Below are 16,083 nucleotides of genomic sequence, written 5' to 3'. Positions count from 1 at the left end.
GACCGGCAGCACGAGCCATATAGTTTTGCTGGTCTTCAGTTCGAGTCTCGAAACTGAGAACTTTTTAAATATATTTTACTTTTCCTTTTTTTACATTTTTTTTAGATATTTTTATCATTTAATCCCACACTTACTACGAACTTTTCCAAATCTTATACTACTAAAATAAAATTTTATGTCAAAATATTTCTATATTCAAGAGAAATTTTAGGAGTCGAGTTCACGCACATGCGCAGAATTCATTCCTATTCGAAACATTGTGCTTTTAGACCAGAAAAACACCACGTTAAAACTTTTAGTGGATAATCATAATGAGAGTCTTAGACCATTCAGACGTGCTGCGAGTACGAAGCTTCATGGCCAGATCGGCAGCGCGAGCCATCTAGTTTTGCTGGTCTCCAGTTCGAGTCTCGAAACTGAGAACTTTTTCAATATATTTTTCTTTTTTTTTTACATTTTTTTTATATATTTTTATCCTTTATTCCCACACTTACTACGAACTTTTCCAAATCTTATACTAGTAAAATAAAATTTTATGTCAAAATATTTCTATATTCAAGATAAATGTTAGGAGTCGAGTTCACGCACATGCGCAGAATTCATTCCTATTCAAAACATTGTGCCTTTAGACCAGAAAAACACCACGTTAAAACTTTTAGTGGATAATCATAATGAGAGTCTTAGACCATTCAGACGTGCTGCGGATACGAAGCTTCGTGGCCAGATCGGTAGCACGAGCCATCTAGTTTTGCTGGTCTTCAGTTCGAGTCTCGAAACTAAGAACTTTTTAAATATATTTTTCTTTCCTTTTTTTAACATTTTTTTTAGATATTTTTATCCTTTATTCCCACACTTACTACGAACTTTTAAAAACCTTATACTAGTAAAATAAAATTTTATGTCAAAATATTTCTATATTCAAGGGAAATTTTAGGAGTTGAGTTCACGCACATGCGCAGAATTCATTCCTATTCAAACATTGTGCTTTTAGATCAGAACGACACCACGTTAAAACTTTTAGTGGATAATCATAATGAGAGTCTTAGATAATTCAGACCCGCTGCGAGTACGAAGCTTCGTGGCCAGATCTGCAGCACGAGCCATCTAGTTTTGCTGGTCTTCAGTTCGAGTCTCGAAACTGAGAACTTTTTCAATATATTTTTATTTTCATTTTTTTTAGATATTTTTATCCTTTAATCCCACACTTACTACGAACTTTCCCAAATCTTATACTAGTAAAATAAAATTTTATGTCAAAATATTTCGATATTCAAGAGAAATTTTAGGAGTCGAGTTCATGCACATGCGCAGAATTCATTCCTATTCAAAACATTGTGCTTTTAGACCAGAATGACACCACGTTAAAACTTTTAGTGGATAATCATAATGAGAGTCTTAGACCATTCAGACGCGCTGCGGGTACGAAGCTTCGTGGCCAGATCGGCAGCACGAGCCATCTAGTTTTGCTGGTCTTCAGTTCGAGTCTCGAAACTGAGAACTTTTTAAATATATTTTTCTTTCCTTTTTTTAACATTTTTTTTATATATTTTTATCCTTTATTCCCACACTTACTACGAACTTTTAAAAACCTTATACAAGTAAAATAAAATTTTATGTCAAAATATTTCTATATTCAAGAGAAATTTTAGGAGTTGAGTTCACGCACATGCGCAGAATTCATTCCTATTCAAAACATTGTGCTTTTAGACCAGAATGACACAACGTTAAAACTTTTAGTGGATAATCATAATGAGAGTCTTAGATAATTCAGACGCGCTGCGAGTACGAAGCTTCGTGGCCAGATCGGCAGCAAGAGCCATCTAGTTTTGCTGGTCTTCAGTTCGAGTCTCGAAACTGAGAACTTTTTAAATATATTTTTCTTTTCTTTTTTTTACATTTTTTTTAGATATTTTTATCCTTTATTCCCACACTTACTACGAACTTTTCAAAATCTTATACTACTAAAATAAAATTTTGTGTCAAAATATTTCTACATTCAAGAGAAATTTTAGGAGTCGAGTTCACGCACATGCGCAGAATTCATTCCTATTCAAAACTTTGTGCTTTTAGACCACAATGACACCACGTTAAAACTTTTAGTGGATAATCATAATGAGAGTCTTAGACCATTCAGACGCTCTGCGGGTACGAAGCTTCGTGGCCAGATCGGCAGCACGAGCCATCTAGTTTTGCTGGTCTTCAGTTCGAGTCTCGAAACTGAGAACTTTTTCAATATATTTTTCTTTTCTTTTTTTACATTTTTTTTAGATATTTTTATCCTTTATTCCCACACTTACTACGAACTTTTCAAAATCTTATACTACTAAAATAAAATTTTATGTCAAAATATTTTTATATTCAAGACAAATTTTAGGAGTCGAGTTCACGCACATGCGCAGAATTCATTCCTATTCAAAACTTTGTGCTTTTAGACCAGAATGACACCACGTTAAAACTTTTAGTGGATAATCATAATGAGAGTCTTAGACCATTCAGACGGGTTAAGGGTACGAAGCTTCGTGGCCAGATCGGCAGCACGAGACATCTAGTTTTGCTGGTCTTCAGTTCGAGTCTCGAAACTGAGAACTTTTTAAATATATTTTTTTTTACAATTTTTTTATATATTTTTATCTTTTAATCCCACACTTACTACGAACTTTTCCAAATCTTATACTACTAAAATAAAATTTTATGTCAAAATATTTCTATATTCAAGAGAAATTTTAGGAGTCGAGTTCACGCACATGCGCAGAATTCATTCCTATTCAAAACATTGTGCTTTTAGACCAGAATGACACAACGTTAAAACTTTTAGTGGATAATCATAATGAGAGACTTAGATAATTCAGACGCGCTGCGAGTACGAAGCTTCGTGGCCAGATCGGCAGCACGAGCCATCTAGTTTTGCTGGTCTTCAGGTCGAGTCTCTAAACTGAGAACTTTTTAAAAATATTTTTCTTTTCTTTTTCTTACATTTTTTTAGATATTTTTATCCTTTATTCCCACACTTACTACGAACTTTTCCAAATCTTATACTACTAAAATAAGATTTTATGTCAAAATATTTCTATATTCAAGAGAAATTTTAGGAGTCGAGTTCACGCACATGCGCAGAATTCATTCCTATTCAAAACATTGTGCTTTTAGACCAGAATGACACCACGTTAAAACTTTAGTGGATAATCATAATGAGAGTCTTAGACCATTCAGACGCGCTGCGGGTACGAAGCTTCGTGGCCAGATCGGCAGCACGAGCCATCTAGTTTTGCTGGTCTTCAGTTCGAGTCTCGAAACTGAGAACTTTTTAAATATATTTTTCTTTTCTTTTTTTTACATTTTTTTAGATATTTTTATCCTTTATTCCCACACTTACTACGAACTTTTCAAAATCTTATACTACTAAAATAAAATTTTGTGTCAAAATATTTCTTCATTCAAGAGAAATTTTAGGAGTCGAGTTCACGCACATGCGCAGAAGTCATTCCTATTCAAAACTTTGTGCTTTTAGACCAGAATGACACCACGATAAAACTTTTAGTGGATAATCATAATGAGAGTCTTAGACCATTCAGACGGGCTGCGGGTACGAAGCTTCGTGGCCAGATCGGCAGCACGAGACATCTAGTTTTGCTGGTCTTCAGTTCGAGTCTCGAAACTGAGAACTTTTTAAATATATTTTTCTTTTCTTTTTTTTACATTTTTTTAGATATTTTTATCCTTTATTCCCACAATTACTACGAACTTTTCCAAATCTTATACTACTAAAATAAGATTTTATGTCAAAATATTTCTATATTCAAGAGAAATTTTAGGAGTAGAGTTCATGCACATGCGCATAATTCAGTCCTATTCAAAACATTGTGCTTTTAGACCAGAATGACACCACGTTAAAACTTTTAGTGGATAAACATAATGAGAGTCTAAGACCATTCAGACGCGCTGCGGGTACGAAGCTTCGTGGCCAGATCGGCAGCACGAGCCATCTAGTTTTGCTGGTCTTCAGTTCGAGTCTCGAAACTGAGAACTTTTTAAATATATTTTTCTTTTCTTTTTTTTACATTTTTCTTAGATATTTTTATCCTTTATTCCCACACTTACTACGAACTTTTCCAAATCTTATACTACTAAAATAAAATTTTATGTCAAAATATTTCTATATTCAAGAGAAATTTTGGGAGTCGAGTTCACGCACATGCGCAGAATTCATTCCTATTCAAAACATTGTGCTTTTAGACCAGAATGACACGACGTTAAAACTTTTAGTGGATAATCATAATGAGAGTCTTAGACCATTCAGACGCGCTGCGAGTACGAAGCTTCGTGGCCTTCGTGATCGGCAGCACGGGCCATCTAGTTTTGCTGGTCTTCAGTTCGAGTCTCGAAACTTAGAACTTTTTAAATATATTTTTCTTTTCTTTTTTTTACATTTTATTAGATATCTTTATCCTTTAATCCCACACTTACTACGAACTTTTCCAAATCTTATACTACTAAAATAAGATTTTATGTCAAAATATTTCTATATTCAAGAGAAATTTTAGGAGTCGAGTTCATGCACATGCGCATAATTCAGTCCTATTCAAAACATTGTGCTTTTAGACCAGAATGACACCACGTTAAAACTTTTAGTGGATAAACATAATGAGAGTCTAAGACCATTCAGACGCGCTGCGGGTACGAAGCTTCGTGGCCAGATCGGCAGCACGAGCCATCTAGTTTTGCTGGTCTTCAGTTCGAGTCTCGAAACTGAGAACTTTTTAAATATATTTTTCTTTTCTTTTTTTCACATTTTTTTTAGATATTTTTATCCTTTATTCCCACACTTACTACAAACTTTTCCAAATCTTATACTAGTAAAATAAAATTTTATGTCAAAATATTTCTATATTCAAGAGAAATTTTAGGAGTCGAGTTCATGCACATGCGCATAATTCAGTCCTATTCAAAACATTGGGCTTTAAGACCAGAATGACACCACGTTAAAACTTTTAGTGGATAAACATAATGAGAGTCTTAGACCATTCAGACGCGCTGCGGGTACGAAGCTTCGTGGCCAGATCGGCAGCACGAGTCATCTAGTTTTGCTGGTCTTCAGTTCGAGTCTCGAAACTGAGAACTTTTTGAATATATTTTTCTTTTCTTTTTTTTTACAATTTTTTTATATATTTTTATCCTTTAATCCCACACTTACTACGAACTTTTCGAAATCTTATACTACTAAAATAAAATTTTACGTCAAAATATTTCTATATTCAAGAGAAATTTTAAGAGTCGAGTTCACGCACATGCGCAGAATTCATTCCCATTCAAAACATTGTGCTTTTAGACCAGAATGACACCACGTTAAAACTTTTAGTGGATAATCATAATGTGAGTCTTAGACCATTCAGACGCGCTGCGAGTACGAAGCTTCGTGGCCAGATCGGCAGCGCGAGCCATCTAGTTTTGCTGGTCTTCAGTTCGAGTCTCGAAACTGAGAACTTTTTAAATATATTTTTCTTTTCTTTTTTTTACATTTTTTTAGATATTTTTATCCTTTATTCCCACACTTACTAAAAATTTTCCAAATCTTATACTACTAAAATAAAATTTTATGTCAAAATATTTCTATATTCAAGAGAAATTTTGGGAGTCGAGTTCACGCACATGCGCAGAATTCATTCCTATTCAAAACATTGTGCTTTTAGACCAGAATGACACCACGTTAAAACTTTTAGTGGATAATCATAATGAGAGTCTTAGACCATTCAGACGCGCTGCGAGTACGAAGCTTCGTGGCCAGATCGGCAGCACGAGCCATCTAGTTTTGCTGGTCTTCAGTTCGAGTCTCGAAACTTAGAACTTTTTAAATATATTTTTCTTTTCTTTTTTTTTACATTTTTCTTAGATATTTTTATCCTTTATTCCCACACTTACTACGAACTTTTCCAAATCTTATACTACTAAAATAAAATTTTATGTCAAAATATTTCTATATTCAAGAGAAATTTTAGGAGTCGAGTTCAAGCACATGCGCAGAATTCATTCCTATTCAAAACATTGGGCTTTTAGACCAGAATGACACCACGTTAAAACTTTTAATGGATAATCATAATGAGAGTCTTAGACCATTCAGACGCGCTGCGGGTACGAAGCTTCGTGGCCAGATCGACAGCACGAGCCATCTAGTTTTGCTGGTCTTCAGTTCGAGTCTCGAAACTGAGAACTTTTTAAATATATTTTTCTTTTCTTTTTTTTACATTTTTCTTAGATATTTTTATCCTTTATTCCCACACTTACTACGAACTTTTCCAAATCTTATACTACTAAAATAAAATTTTATGTCAAAACATTTCTATATTCAAGATAAATTTTAGGAGTCGAGTTCACGCACATACGCAGAATTCATTCCTATTCAAAACATTGTGCTTTTAGACCAGAATGAAACCACGTTAAAACTTTTAGTGGATAATCATAATGAGAGTCTTAGACCATTCAGACACGCTGCGGGTACGAAGCTTCGTTTCTAGATCGGCAGCACGAGCCATCTAGTTTTGCTGGTCTTCAGTTCGAGTCTCGAAACTGAGAACTTTTTAAATATATTTTTCTTCTCTTTTTTTTACATTTTTTTTTTAGATATTTTTATCCTTTATTCCCACACTTACTACGAACGTTTGCTAAACTTATACTACTAAAATAAAATTTTATGTCAAAATATTTCTATATTCAAGAGAAATTTTAGGAGTCGAGTTCATGCACATGCGCATAATTCAGTCCTATTCAAAACATTGTGCTTTTAGACCAGAATGACACCACGTTAAAACTTTTAGTGGATAAACATAATGAGAGTCTAAGACCATTCAGACGCGCTGCGGGTACGAAGCTTCGTGGCCAGATCGGCAGCACGAGCCATCTAGTTTTGCTGGTCTTCAGTTCGTGTCTCGAAACTGAGAACTTTTTAAATATATTTTACTTTTCCTTTTTTTACATTTTTTTTAGATATTTTTATCCTTTATTCCCACACTTACTACGAACTTTTCCAAATCTTATACTACTAAAATAAAATTTTATGTCAAAATATTTCTATATTCAAGAGAAATTTTAAGAGTCGAGTTCACGCACATGCGCAGAATTTATTCCTATTCAAAACATTGTGCTTTTAGACCAGAATGACACCACGTTAAAACTTTTAGTGGATAATCATAATGAGAGTCTTAGACCATTCAGACGCGCTGCGGGTACGAAGCTTCGTGGCCAGATCGGCAGCACGAGCCATCTAGTTTTGCTGGTCTTCAGTTCGAGTCTCGAAACTGAGAACTTTTTAAATATATTTTTCTTTTCTTTTTTTTACATTTTTCTTAGATATTTTTATCCTTTATTCCCACACTTACTACGAACTTTTCCAAATCTTATACTACTAAAATAAAATTTTATGTCAAAACATTTCTATATTCAAGAGAAATTTTAGGAGTCGAGTTCACGCACATACGCAGAATTCATTCCTATTCAAAACATTGTGCTTTTAGACCAGAATGACACCACGTTAAAACTTTTAGTGGATAATAATAATGAGAGTCTTAAACCATTCAGACACGCAGCGGGTACGAAGCTTCGTTTCTAGATTGCCAGCACGAGCCATCTAGTTTTGTGATCTTCAGTTCGAGTCTCGAAACTGAGAACTTTTTAAATATATTTTTCTTCTCTTTTTTTTACATTTTTTTTTAGATATTTTTATCCTTTATTCCCACACTTACTACGAACGTTTGCTAAACATATACTACTAAAATAAAATTTTATGTCAAAATATTTCTATATTCAAGAGAAATTTTAGGAGTCGAGTTCATGCACATGCGCATAATTCAGTCCTATTCAAAACATTGTGCTTTTAGACCAGAATGACACCACGTTAAAACTTTTAGTGGATAAACATAATGAGAGTCTAAGACCATTCAGACGCGCTGCGGGTACGAAGCTTCGTGGCCAGATCGGCAGCACGAGCCATCTAGTTTTGCTGGTCTTCAGTTCGAGTCTCGAAACTGAGAACTTTTTAAATATATTTTTCTTTTCTTTTTTTTACATTTTTTTTAGATATTTTTATCCTTTATTCCCACACTTACTACGAACTTTTCCAAATCTTATACTAGTAAAATAAAATTTTATGTCAAAATATTTCTATATTCAAGAGAAATTTTAGGAGTCGAGTTCATGCACATGCGCATAATTCAGTCCTATTCAAAACATTGTGCTTTTAGACCAGAATGACACCACGTTAAAACTTTTAGTGGATAAACATAATGAGAGTCTTAGACCATTCAGACGCGCTGCGGGTACGAAGCTTCGTGGCCAGATCGGCAGCACGAGCCATCTAGTTTTGGTGGTCTTCAGTTCGAGTCTCGAAACTGAGAACTTTTTAAATATATTTTTCTTTTCTTTTTTTTACATTTTTCTTAGATATTTTTATCCTTTATTCCCACACTTACTACGAACTTTTCCAAATCTTATACTACTAAAATAAAATTTTATGTCAAAACATTTCTATATTCAAGAGAAATTTTAGGAGTCGAGTTCACGCACATACGCAGAATTCATTCCTATTCAAAACATTGTGCTTTTAGACCAGAATGACACCACGTTAAAACTTTTAGTGGATAATCATAATGAGAGTCTTAAACCATTCAGACACGCTGCGGGTACGAAGCTTCGTTTCTAGATCGGCAGCACGAGCCATCTAGTTTTGCTGATCTTCAGTTCGAGTCTCGAAACTGAGAACTTTTTAAATATATTTTTCTTCTCTTTTTTTTACATTTTTTTTTAGATATTTTTATCCTTTATTCCCACACTTACTACGAACGTTTGCTAAACTTATACTACTAAAATAAAATTTTATGTCAAAATATTTCTATATTCAAGAGAAATTTTAGGAGTCGAGTTCATGCACATGCGCATAATTCAGTCCTATTCAAAACATTGTGCTTTTAGACCAGAATGACACCACGTTAAAACTTTTAGTGGATAAACATAATGAGAGTCTTAGACCATTCAGACGCGCTGCGGGTACGAAGCTTCGTGGCCAGATCGGCAGCACGAGCCATCTAGTTCTGCTGGTCTTCAGTTCGAGTCTCGAAACTGAGAACTTTTTGAATATATTTTTCTTTTCTTTTTTTTTACAATTTTTTTATATATTTTTATCCTTTAATCCCACACTTACTACGAACGTTTCGAAATCTTATACTACTAAAATAAAATTTTATGTCAAAATATTTCTATATTCAAGAGAAATTTTAAGAGTCGAGTTCACGCACATGCGCAGAATTCATTCCCATTCAAAACATTGTGCTTTTAGACCAGAATGACACCACGTTAAAACTTTTAGTGGATAATCATAATGAGAGTCTTAGACCATTCAGACGCGCTGCGGGTAAGAAGCTTCGTGGCCAGATCGGCAACACGAGCCATCTAGTTTTGCTGGTCTTCAGTTCGAGTCTCGAAACTGAGAACTTTTTGAATATATTTTTCTTTTCTTTTTTTTACATTTTTTTTAGATATCTTTATCCTTTAATCCCACACTTACTACGAACTTTTCCAAATCTTATACTACTAAAATAAAATTTTATGTCAAAATATCTCTATATTCAAGAGAAATTTTAGGAGTCGAGTTCACGCACATGCGCAGAATTCATTCCTATTCAAAACATTGGGCTTTTAGACCAGAATGACACCACGTTAAAACTTTTAATGGATAATCATAATGAGAGTCTTAGACCATTCTGACGCGCTGCGGGTACGAAGCTTCGTGGGCAGATCGGCAGCACGAGCCATCTAGTTTTGCTGGTCTTCAGTTCGAGTCTCGAAACTGAGAACTTTTTAAATATATTTTTCTTTTCTTTTTTTTATATTTTTCTTAGATATTTTTATCCTTTATTCCCACACTTACTACGAACTTTTCCAAATCTTATACTACTAAAATAAAATTTTATGTCAAAACATTTCTATATTCAAGAGAAATTTTAGGAGTCGAGTTCACGCACATACGCAGAATTCATTCCTATTCAAAACATTGTGCTTTTAGACCAGAATGACACCACGTTAAAACTTTTAGTGGATAATCATAATGAGAGTCTTAGACCATTCAGACGCGCTGCGGTACGAAGCTTCGTGGCCAGATCGGCAGCACGAGCCATCTAGTTTTGCTGGTCTTCAGTTCGAGTCTCAAAACTGAGAACTTTTTCAATATATTTTTCTTTTCTTTTTTTTAACATTTTTTTTAGATATTTTTACCCTTTATTCCCACACTTACTACGAACTTTCCCAAATCTTATACTAGTAAAATAAAATGTTATGTCAAAATATTTCTATATTCAAGAGAAATTTTAGGAGTCGATTTCATGCACATGCGCAGAATTCATTCCTATTCAAAACATTGTGCTTTTAGACCAGATTGACACCACGTTAAAACTTTTAGTGGATAATCATAATGAGAGTCTTAGACCATTCAGACGCGCTGCGGGTACGAAGCTTCGTGGCCAGATCGGCAGCACGAGCCATCTAGTTTTGCTGGTCTTCAGTTCGAGTCTCGAAACTGAGAACTTTTTAAATATATTTTTCTTTTCTTTTTTTACATTTTTTTTAGATATTTTTATCCTTTATTCCCACACTTACTACGAACTTTCCCAAATCTTATACTAGTAAAATAAAATTTTATGCCAAAATAATTCTATATTCAAGAGAAATTTTAGAAGTCGAGTTCACGCACATGCGCAGAATTCATTCCTATTCAAAACATTGTGCTTTTAGACCAGAATGACACCACGTTAAAACTTTTAGTGGATAATCATAATGAGAGTCTTAGACCATTCAGACGCGCTGCGGGTACGAAGCTTCGTGGCCAGATCGGCAGCACGAGCCATCTAGTTTTGCTGGTCTTCAGTTCGAGTCTCGAAACTGAGAACTTTTTCAATATATTTTTCTTTTCTTTTTTTTATATTTTTTTTAGATATTTTTATTCTTTATTCCCACACTTACTACGAACTTTCCCAAATCTTATACTAGTAAAATAAAATTTTTTGTCAAAATATTTCTATATTCAAGAGAAATTTTAGGTGCAGAGTTCACGCACATGCGCAGATTTCATTCCTATTCAAAACATTGTGCTTTTAGACCAGAATGACACCACGTTAAAACTTTTAGTGGATAATCATAATGAGAGTCTTAGACCATTGAGACGCGCTGCGGGTACGAAGCTTCGTGGCCAGATCGGCAGCACGAGCCATCTAGTTTTCCTGGTCTTCAGTTCGAGTCTCGAAACTGAGAACTTTTTAAATATATTTTTCTTTTCTTTTTTTTACATTTTTTTTAGATATCTTTATCCTTTAATCCCACACTTACTATGAACTTTTCCAAATCTTATACTACTAAATTAAAATTTTATGTCAAAATATTTCTATATTCAAGAGAAATTTTAGGAGTCGATTTCATGCACATGCGCAGAATTCATTTTTATTCAAAACATTGTGCTTTTAGACCAGATTGACACCACGTTAAAACTTTTAGTGGATAATCATAATGAGAGTCTTAGACCATTCAGACGCGCTGCGGGTACGAAGCTTCGTGGCCAGATCGGCAGCACGAGCCATCTAGTTTAGCTGGTCTTCAGTTCGAGTCTCGAAACTTAGAACTTTTTCAATATATTTTTCTTTTCTTTTTTTTACATTTTTTTTAGATATTTTTATCCTTTATTCCCACACTTACTACGAACTTTCCCAAATCTTATACTAGTAAAATAAAATTTTATGTCAAAATAATTCTATATTCAAGAGAAATTTTAGGAGTCGAGTTCACGCACATGCGCAGAATTCATTCCTATTCAAAACATTGTGCTTTTAGACCAGAATGACACCACGTTAAAACTTTTAGTGGATAATCATAATGAGAGTCTTAGACCATTCAGACGCGCTGCGGGTACGAAGCTTCGTGGCCAGATCGGCAGCACGAGCCATCTAGTTTTGCTGGTCTTCAGTTCGAGTCTCGAAACTGAGAACTTTTTCAATATATTTTTCTTTTCTTTTTTTTATATTTTTTTTTAGATATTTTTATCCTTTATTCCCACACTTACTACGAACTTTCCCAAATCTTATACTAGTAAAATAAAATTTTATGTCAAAATATTTCTATATTCAAGAGAAATTTTAGGTGCAGAGTTCACGCACATGCGCAGAATTCATTCCTATTCAAAACATTGTGCTTTTAGACCAGAATGACACCACGTTAAAACTTTTAGTGGATAATCATAATGAGAGTCTTAGACCATTGAGACGCGCTGCGGGTACGAAGCTTCGTGGCCAGATCGGCAGCACGAGCCATCTAGTTTTGCTGGTCTTCAGTTCGAGTCTCGAAACTGAGAACTTTTTAAATATATTTTTCTTTTCTTTTTTTTTACATTTTTTTAAGATATTTTTATCCTTTATTCCCACACTTACTACGAACTTTCCCAAATCTTATTAGTAAAATAAAATTTAAGTCAAAATATTTCTATATTCAAGAGAAATTTTAGGTGTAGAGTTCACGCACATGCGCAGAATTCATTCCTATTCAAAATATTGTGCTTTTAGACCAGAATGGTACCACGTTAAAACTTTTAGTGGATAATCATAATGAGAGTCTTAGACCATTGAGACGCGCTGCGGGTACGAAGCTTCGTGGCCAGATCGGCAGCACGAGCCATCTAGTTTTGCTGGTCTTCAGTTCGAGTCTCGAAACTGAGAACTTTTTCAATATATTTTTCTTTTCTTTTTTTTACATTTTTTTTTTAGATATTTTTATCCTTTATTCCCACACTTACTACGAACTTTCCCAAATCTTATACTAGTAAAATAAAATTTTATGTCAAAATATTTCTATATTCAAGAGAAATTTTAGGAGTCGATTTCATGCACATGCGCAGAATTCATTTTTATTCAAAACATTGTGCTTTTAGACCAGATTGACACCACGTTAAAACTTTTAGTGGATAATCATAATGAGAGTCTTAGACCATTCAGACGCGCTGCGGGTACGAAGCTTCGTGGCCAGATCGGCAGCACGAGCCATCTAGTTTTGCTGGTCTTCAGTTCGAGTCTCGAAACTGAGAACTTTTTCAATATATTTTTCTTTTCTTTTTTTTACATTTTTTTTAGATATTTTTATCCTTTATTCCCACACTTACTACGAACTTTCCCAAATCTTATACTAGTAAAATAAAATTTTATGTCAAAATAATTCTATATTCAAGAGAAATTTTAGGAGTCGAGTTCACGCACATGCGCAGAATTCATTCCTATTCAAAACATTGTGCTTTTAGACCAGAATGACACCACGTTAAAACTTTTAGTGGATAATCATAATGAGAGTCTTAGACCATTCAGACGCGCTGCGGGTACGAAGCTTCGTGGCCAGATCGGCAGCACGAGCCATCTAGTTTTGCTGGTCTTCAGTTCGAGTCTCGAAACTGAGAACTTTTTCAATATATTTTTCTTTTCTTTTTTTTATATTTTTTTTTAGATATTTTTATCCTTTATTCCCACACTTACTACGAACTTTCCCAAATCTTATACTAGTAAAATAAAATTTTATGTCAAAATATTTCTATATTCAAGAGAAATTTTAGGTGCAGAGTTCACGCACATGCGCAGAATTCATTCCTATTCAAAACATTGTGCTTTTAGACCAGAATGACACCACGTTAAAACTTTTAGTGGATAATCATAATGAGAGTCTTAGACCATTGAGACGCGCTGCGGGTACGAAGCTTCGTGGCCAGATCGGCAGCACGAGTTATCTAGTTTTGCTGGTCTTCAGTTCGAGTCTCGAAACTGAGAACTTTTTAAATATATTTTTCTTTTCTTTTTTTTACATTTTTTTAACTCGGCAGGACGCGCGCGGGGTGTTTTGGCACCCCACACCTGAAAATATTTTTCTACCTTCCCTCCCCATGAACCGAAGTAGTTGGGTCTATCAGTACCTGTTTCCAAGGTCACATTCCACAGATAGTTTAAGTAAACCGCAAATTTGGAACTATTTTTAGACTGTTAGATCGAACTGGGGTGTGCTGACACCCCCTGCGCGCGGTCGTGTTAGAATTTTTCAGTGCAATAGCATGGCTTCCTGCAGTCGTTCAGTTCGGTCTTTTCCTCGTTTGACTTATGATGAAGAAATGGAAAGACTTCGGAAGTTATTAGAAGAGGTTTCCTCAGATGAAGAAACCATTGAAGAAGAAATAGAGGATTCAGATAATGAAGACGTTTTCAGCGAGCACCAGTCTGAATCAGAGGAAGAATGCAGATCTTCAGATGATGAAGTTTGTGAACAAACTAGCTTTTTTGTCGGAAAAGATAAAACTACAAAGTGGCAGAAAGAACCTTTCAGAAATCAGAAACGCATACCTGTACAAAATATAATCAAAAAACTGCCTGGCAATACGCAATTTTCTAAACATGTTACTTCGCCAATCGATGCTTGGAGACTGATATTTGATGATTCAATAATAGAAATGATTGCGAAATGCACTAATACTTATGTAGAAAGTATTTCTGGTAATTTCAAAAGCGAAAGAGATGCAAAACCTTTAGTAAAAGAAGAATTTTGCGCTTTTGTAGGACTATTATATATAGCTGGATTGCACAAATCTTCTCATGTGAATGTTAGAGACTTATGGGCGACAGATGGCACAGGATTAGATATTTTCCGTAAAACTATGAACTATAAGCGATTTCTTTTTATACTTCGTGTCTTGCGATTTGATGATATCAAAACTCGGAATGACAGACGAAAGATTGATAAATTAGCTCCAGTAAGAAACTTGTTTGAATATTTTATCAGGAACTGTCAGAAGTCATATCATGTAGGTGAATACGTGACATTAGATGAAAAACTAGAGTCTTTTCGAGGCAGATGCTCCTTTCGACAGTATATGCCAAAGAAACCAGCAAGATATGGTTTGAAGATATTTGCTTTGGTCGATTCTAGGACATTTTACACCTACAACATGGAAATATATGCAGGTCAGCAGCCAGATGGCCCTTACAAGACAGATAACAGTTCCTGCGAAATAGCTAAACGCTTGCTAGTTCCATTATACAATTCTGGAAGAAATGTCACCACAGATAATTGGTATACCAGTTATGAATTAGCCGAATTTTTACAAAAACAAAAAATTTCTACTGTTGGAACAATACGTAAGAATAGAAAAGTTATCCCGCCTGAATTCGCCTCGCATAAAAATAGAGAAGAATATACAACTCTCTTCGGGTTTCAAAAGAATATAATGATTCTTTCTTACATGACGAAAAAGAATAATTGTGTAAATCTTCTGTCAACCATGCATAATGATAATCACATTGACGAAAGTACAGGAGATTTAAAAAAACCGGAAGTAATAACATTCTATAACATGACGAAAGGAGCAATAGATGTTGTCGATGAAATGGGAGGATCTTACTCTGTTGCTAGAATATCTAACCGGTGGCCTATGGTGATATTCTTTTCACTGCTAAACATTACTGGAATAAATTCAAGGATCTTGCTGTTATCGACCAAAACCCCACCTGAAAAATTCAGAAACAGGAGGCATTTCTTGAAGGATTTAGCGTTTTCACTTTTAGAACCTCATGAAATCAAGGCAAAAACAACAAGAGTTTCTGGATGAACCACAAGCAAAAAAGCAAAAATTAAGCTACCGTAGATGCTACTTGTGTCCAAGAGAAAAGGACAAGAAACCAAAAACTACATGTTTGAAGTGTGAAAAAAATACATGTCGAGAACATTCAGTAATTGAAGCGGTATGTACAAACTGCAAACAATCTAATGTTTCTGATCCATGTACACCCTAATAAGTTTGAAAATTTAATAAATATCACTCTTTTTATTCACAATAATGCGTTAAGTTTCGATTATAGTGAAAATTATAAGCAAAAAAGAAAAAAATCTTTAGAGTCGATATCATTAAAAGTCCCTTCAACAAGAAAAAAAACAAGGTGAGTGTATTCATTATTTTTTTACATGATTTTTTTTTCTATTATTCGTTTTTATAGAAAAAGGGTATAATTACTATAAAATTCATTAATTTATAGT

The 16,083-nt window shown here is 34.3% G+C and overlaps 1 protein-coding gene across 1 annotated transcript; it reads left to right on the top strand.

The window, feature by feature from the left end:
* Positions 1-14,110: 14,110 nt before the first annotated feature.
* Positions 14,111-15,658, top strand: LOC129962017 (piggyBac transposable element-derived protein 4-like). Its single transcript, XM_056075685.1, has one exon. The coding sequence runs from the start codon at positions 14,111-14,113 to the stop codon at positions 15,656-15,658; it is 1,548 nt and encodes a 515-aa protein (XP_055931660.1).
* The last annotated feature ends 425 nt before the right edge of the window (positions 15,659-16,083 follow it).

Source organism: Argiope bruennichi, chromosome 1 (genome assembly GCF_947563725.1).
Source record: "Argiope bruennichi chromosome 1, qqArgBrue1.1, whole genome shotgun sequence".
Classification (NCBI taxonomy): domain Eukaryota; kingdom Metazoa; phylum Arthropoda; class Arachnida; order Araneae; family Araneidae; genus Argiope; species Argiope bruennichi.
The sequence above is the reverse complement of the archived record's forward strand: the minus strand, read 5'-3'. Positions and strand labels throughout refer to the sequence as shown.